Source organism: Scylla paramamosain, chromosome 11, assembly GCF_035594125.1.
Source record: "Scylla paramamosain isolate STU-SP2022 chromosome 11, ASM3559412v1, whole genome shotgun sequence".
NCBI classification, from domain to species: domain Eukaryota; kingdom Metazoa; phylum Arthropoda; class Malacostraca; order Decapoda; family Portunidae; genus Scylla; species Scylla paramamosain.
This window is the reverse complement of record NC_087161.1, coordinates 2102501-2108985: the sequence shown is the minus strand read 5'-3', so window position 1 is coordinate 2108985 and position 6485 is coordinate 2102501. Positions and strand designations below refer to the sequence as shown.

Genomic DNA, 6485 nt, shown 5'->3' with positions numbered 1-6485 from the left:
TCACCTCCCCTTGCTGTGTTGTCTGTCTGTCTCCCTTTTGTTGTGGACTCTTTGTCTGATCCACCAGAGGCCACCCTGGGCTTCTCTCTCTCTCTCTCTCTCTCTCTCTCTCTCTCTCTCTCTCTCTCTCTCTCTCTCTCTCCTCTCTCTCTCTCTCTCTCCTCTCTCTCTCTGTCCACATAGGGATACAGAGCTTCGACAGAGTATCGTGGGCACGGTGCCCTTGCTCCTGTGGCCTAAGGGTGTGGCTGGGGTACAGTGTACTGGAGGTACGGCATGGTACAGTTCAGTGGAGTACAGCGTGGGCCGGTACAGAGTGGCTGGGGGACGGTGCGGTGGGCGGGCGGGCTGAGCGAAGCTGCTCATTGGTGGAAGGAAGGGGCGCCCCGCCCTGCCAGAGGCGCGGGCCCAGTGTGGGCGGGGCGGGCTGACCGGGGTTAGAGGGAGCCCCTCACTCCGTCACTCCTCGTCTGGTGAGCAGCAGCAGCTTCCGTCGCCGCCGCCGCCGCCGCCGCCGCCGCCACTCAGTGCCGTGCCCGCCTTGCCGCTGTGCCGCCGCGAAGTGTGTGTGTGCCGACGCGTGATTCTCGCAGTGCCGCTGTGGTGCAGCACCCCGGGGCTCGTGTATGGCAGCCAGGGGCGCGTGTAGGTGACCGAGGTTCGTGCAGGGGAGGCAGAGGGAGTGCAGGGAGCAGGACGCGTGGAGGGCAGCGAGGTGGGGACAGGCGCCGCGCCACGTAGCAGTGGAGGCAGTGCCTGGAAGGTGCCGTCGGCAGCAGGGAAGCAGGGGTAACAAGGGCGCGCCGCGCCATGGGCCGCCGCGCCGTCCCCCACTAGGATGGTGCAGGTGGCTGCCTCTCTCTTCTCAGGCCGCCATGTTCCCCGCCGCCAACAGGCCGCCGCCCCCGCCGGCGCAGCACCCCCATGGTGGGGCAGCAGGGCCACGCGGGCTACCTGGGCTACTATCCCGCCCAGCCCGCCCACCACTACCAGTACCCGCCGCCAGACTTCAACTGCAACCTGCAGCCCTTCGTGCCCGCCCAGTTTCGGTGACGGCTTGCAAAGCGGCCCGCCCGCCTGGCACAACCCAGTGTACATGGGCGGCCACCACCACCCCGCCGCCCACCACGCCGCCGCCGCCCACCACCACGCGGTGCAGCACTGCCAGCAGCGCTCGCCCGCCACCTACGACGACTGGATGACGCCCCTGCACCACAACGGCGGGGGCGCCTCCCCCCTCCCGCAGCACCCCAGCCTGGGCTCAGCCGGCACGGGGCGTGCACCAGCCGCCACATACGCCCTCGCCCTGCGCCCCTGGAGCGGCGGGGCCCCAGGCCGCCCCACCCTCGCCCACCTTCAATAGCTACCCGAAGCTGCCCGGCGTGGGCGGACAGCTGGAGTATGGCAGCGACGGGGGCGTGTCAGGGGCGCAGTCCCCCAACGAGGGCGTGCTGGGTCTGGCGGAGAGTGCGGGGGATGACGAGTCGCCGCCTGCCACTCACCCGCAGCCACCCAACACCCACCCAACCCCGCCCACCACCCTCCCCACGTCCACCACCCACCCGCCGCCCCACCACACACCCGCCGTCCTCGCGACCCCAGCAGATTCGCTCCCCTTTCAGGTGGATAGAGAAGACAGCCTTCCAGGGGCCGCCCCACTCAGGTGAGCAGTGCCCCGCTCTGCGTTTCCTGTGTCCAGCCACGCGGCACCACACCACGCACCACACACCACATCACAACACACACCCACAACACACACCATACAACACAATCCACACCACACCGCACCACACACCATACAACACACACACAACACAACACACCACACCATACACACCACACCACACCACACCACACCACAGCCTCAGCCTCAGCCGCCAAGGCCACCACCACCGTCGCTGATCCCTCCCTATCACCGGGGTACAGATAACAAATTTCACACCAAGCAGTGATTTACCCGCGATAAGTCACCTGTAATAATTCACCACCACCACTACCACCACCACCATCACCACCACCACTACCACCACCACCACCACCACCACCTTGGCACTATTAATTAACCTGTCATCACTTCCAGCCTGAAGGCCTCCTCCAGGCACGGCACACACTGCTACTGGGGACACGTAGCTTTACTTATCTTTACTATTACAATTGTTATTATTATTAAAAAAAAAGAAAATGGACAAAAAATTAAACAACAACAACAACAACGGATCATATACAAGTAACTCCGATATGAAAGAGGACTGTAGTATTTACGTCATGTCAGGTTAGGTCAGGTTAGGATGGAACAGGTGAGGGTCAGAGGAGAGGAGCCAACCGTGACAGCCGTGTGCTCACCGCCGCGGCTCAGTCATCTCAGGCATGGCGGGAACGCGTCCCTCCAAACCTCCTGGGCACTTTCTCAGTGGGAGGCGGCGCTCTCTCGTCACCTCGGGCGCCAACATCTCGTAAAAGCGGTGATTTATTTTCAGAATCACTCAAAACATTCGAGAAAATAATTAAACGCTTAACAAGTTTCACGCATCATTTCCAGCTCAATACTCGTAACTCGTCCAGTCACTGATAAGTCGGGGCTGTGTGCTGGAGATAGAAGATAGAGTGAGTTGTTAGCACATAGCAACATAAAACATGGCGGTATTATACAGGAACTGACTAAACGAATTTGTGTTGAGCTGGCGATGCCGTGTGGAGATTTTGTGAAGAATTGAAGGATTGTTTTCTCGAGTATTTTGAGTGATTCTGAAACTGCGTCACAATTCGTCTCGCTGTTCCTCTCCGTGCTTCATTCGATGCTGATTTGTCCGAGCGAGTAACCAGCAGCAGGACACGTTGTCGATATTACACAGTGAATGTTTTCATGGACAATATTACGTAGAGAACGTTTTCACCGACACACTGCCGCTCCCTTGTGCTTCCTTCAAGACTCATTTGCGTGAGAGATCATTAGCGGAGGAAATGTTCCTTTCTAAAGCCGATATATCAAGTCCTGAAGTAATGAACATATCTATCACTTCATACAAAACTGATAAATGTTTCTATTCCTGTTTTCTGTATGTATTAAAATTATGTTACTTTGACATTCGGCATCAATACAACGTGAGAGCAGCGGACGCACTGCCACCGCGTTCTCAAAGTGTTAAGCTCACAGATCCTTGTAAAAAATGTGGTCTACTCGGCCTCGTCCCGCCCCTGCACCATTCCCGGCCCTCTAAAGCTGTACCATTCCTGGCCCTCTAGAGCTGCAGGTGGCTCCAGGACAAGAGTCTATTGTATTAACTGATGCATTCACGTCAAGCCGATTAACCATTACCATCACTACCCTCACTGCCTCCCCCTCCTCCTCCTCCTCTTCCATGCCTCTATATAATTTTCAACTTTTGCCACAATCACCGCTATCACAACCTCTGTGTGTATCGAGAGAGTGAGACGGAAACTATGGTCTGTGTTGATATTTGGCTTGACCTTACCACACCCTCTGCTGCACTGTTGTCTCGGGGGGTTCTAGTGAGGCCATCGCCTGGACTTTAATGTGCTCGTGCCAAAGCAAAGGCTGGTGGTTAAATGAAAGACATATGGTTGAAGGGAACGCTGTGTGTGTGTGTGTGTGTGTGTGTGTGTGTGTGTGTGTGTGTGTGTGTGTGTGTGTGTGTGTGTGTGTGTGTGTGTGTGTGTGTGTGTGTGTGTGTGTGTGTGTGTGTAATATCGGCTGAAAGAATGGCAAAATCCTTTTTTAGATTTCGTACGGAAGGTGCCAGACAGCTAAACCTAACGATGGCGCTGAAATCTATGAGTTAAATGCAGTACGTAAGGCGTTAAACAGTTATTCTTAGCCATGCCTGTGAAATATCCGATCCCAATGTGCGTGGGCGAGGTGCTGACAGTCATATGAACACTTCCTGGTGCCGCTGAAAATCCCTGAGCACACCGTCACCATTCTTGGCACCCACCCCCCCCACTTTTTTTTTTTTTTTAAGTCTCTCCTTAATGCCGCTGAAATTTCACAGTCTATTAAACGCGAGGTGCCAGACAGCTATACACAACCATGCCGTTAATCCCTATAAGTCCATTGTCATAATTCTGGGCGCAAGTTTTCTACACTCCTCCCTTCATGCTGCGGAAGTTTAGAAGGAAATTTTAAGTAGAAGAGAAAAAAAAAAAAAAAAAAAAGATGGTAGGGGGTATAAATTTAGGAAAGAAAAAGTTTAGAATTGTCGCTCCTTGTCGCTTATTTCTGAAGCTCCTGGTGTTAAAGTGAGTAAATGAACAATGACAATAAAAGGGATCACATTTCAAACATTAAACGATTTCTTATTCATTACATCTACTAGAAGAGGTTTATCACTTTGTTGGCGAAGATTATATACATTTTTATCCTCTTCCTCCTCTCCACCACCACCACCACCACCACCACCACCACAACAACAACGACCAATATTCAGTGACAAACATCACCACCACCACCAGCACTATCACCATCCCCACACCACACCTTACCGCTAAGCTAACCACGCCGCCTACCACCGCCTACCACAACTACCATTACCTGTGTTAATATCACTACAACACCACCACAATCTCCACTGTTACCAACCACCAGAGAGAGAGAGAGAGAGAGAGAGAGAGAGAGAGAGAGAGTCATAATTTCGAGCAAAGATGACAGGAAGAGGATTTGCACACACACACACACACACACACACACACACACACACACACACACACACACACACACACACACACAGGAAGCTCTACTGGTCGTTAACAGACAGTAAAGTCAAGTAGTAAATGACCAAACAAGTTAGTATACATTTATCAAGAGAAGTAAACCGGAGAATGACGTGTGTGTGTGTGACGTGTGTGTGTGTGTGTGTGTGTGTGTGTGTGTGTGTGTGTGTGTGTGTGTGTGTGTGTGTGTGTGTGTGTGTGTGTGTGTGTGTGTGTGTGTGTGTTTGATAATACCGGATATCTAAGGTTTTTGCAGGGAAAATATTTGTTGTTGTTGTTGTTCTTGTTGTTGTGTTATTATTATTATTATTATTATTATTATTATTATTATTGGTGCACTTCCGTCTTGCAAAGATGAATGGAACACAATTTGAGGGAGAAAAAGAAAGGAGGAGGAGGAGGAGGAGGAGGAGGAGGAGGAGGAGAAGGAGGAGGAGGAGAAGAGGAAGAGGCGGTAGAGGAAAAGGAGAAGGAACATAAAGAAAAAGAAATCAAAGAAAAAGGAAAAAGAAGGAGAAATAGGACGGGGAAGAGAAATAAATAAGGAACATGATAACAACAAGCGGGGATTAGTTAATGCGGAGGAAGGGAAAGGGAATGGATAAGACTGAGGGAGGACCGGGAAGAGGAGAACCATAGAGAGACCCCTTATGCCGAGACCCGAAGAACAAGTGACGCTATACCAAACCTTCTCCCACGATTCGGTACAGCATTCATCGGTCCATATTTTGAAACACTTCTGTCCGCACCTCCACTTCATTCAAAAGGCTGTAATTGACGTTTCACGGGTTTCTAAGGGTGTTTTTACGGTTCTAGAGACAGACGAACATGATTTTTACTCTATCGATTGAAGGAACACTTTTGAGAACCCTGCTGATCATCTCTGTTCGAAAGGAGTCGTGGTGAAAAGAGCAAAGGATTTCTGAATACAAACCATATGTTCATGATTCTGACCTTCGCATTCAGTGTTTCACAGCGACTATGGAGGCGGCTGGTGTTTTCAAGGGTGTTTTCGTGATTCTTGTGATAGTGTGACAAGGGTGAAACATTGTCAGCAAGGGAAAATCATCATGGAAACGCGTATGACAGATAAGTAGACAGACGGATGGGTAGATAGATGGAAAGATAGATGGTTAGATGAATAAATGAGGCCTACGTGACTAAGCCTAAGAGAATGACTGATTATTATTATCATTATTATTATTATTATTATTATTATTATTATTATTATTATTATTATTATCATTATTATGTTTTACAGTTCCTATTTTTCCTTACAGATGGCGCCTTCCTAGACCTGGATGGCTTACCGGTGAAAGGTGAGTCTCTCTCTCTCTCTCTCTCTCTCTCTCTCTCTCTCTCTCTCTCTCTCTCTCTCTCTCTCTCTCTACTATGGATAAAGTTTTTTGTCACGATTCCGCTGACAGGGCGTGTGTTGGTGAGGAGGAGGAGGAGGAGGAGGAGGAGGAGGAGGAGGAGGAGGAGGAGGAGGAGAATAGGGCTCCCGACGGGGTTGTATTTGAGGTGACGGGAGAGGAAAGATATTTTCTCTCCTCTCTCTCTCTCTCTCTCTCTCTCTCTCTCTCTCTCTCTCATCTCTCTCTCTCTCTCTCTCTCTCACTGTCAGTCTCATTTTCTTCAGCTTTTTTTTCTTTTTCTCATTTTCTTTAACTTGTTTTCCCTAATTTCAGTGTGTGTGTGTGTGTGTGTGTGTGTGTGTGTGTGTGTGTGTGTGTGTGTGTGTGTGTGTGTGTGTG

The 6485-nt window shown here is 51.1% G+C and overlaps 1 protein-coding gene across 1 annotated transcript in view; it reads left to right on the top strand.

Moving 5' to 3' along the window:
- The first annotated feature begins 372 nt into the window (after nucleotides 1-372).
- Nucleotides 373-6485, top strand: part of LOC135104813 (homeobox protein CDX-1-like) — a 36755-nt gene continuing 30642 nt past the window's right edge. The window contains exons 1-2 of the mRNA XM_064012433.1: nucleotides 373-1663; nucleotides 6009-6047. Of these exons, the coding sequence (XP_063868503.1) occupies nucleotides 1402-1663; nucleotides 6009-6047 (301 nt within the window). The 5' untranslated portion in view covers nucleotides 373-1401. The remainder of the gene's footprint in view (nucleotides 1664-6008; nucleotides 6048-6485) is intronic.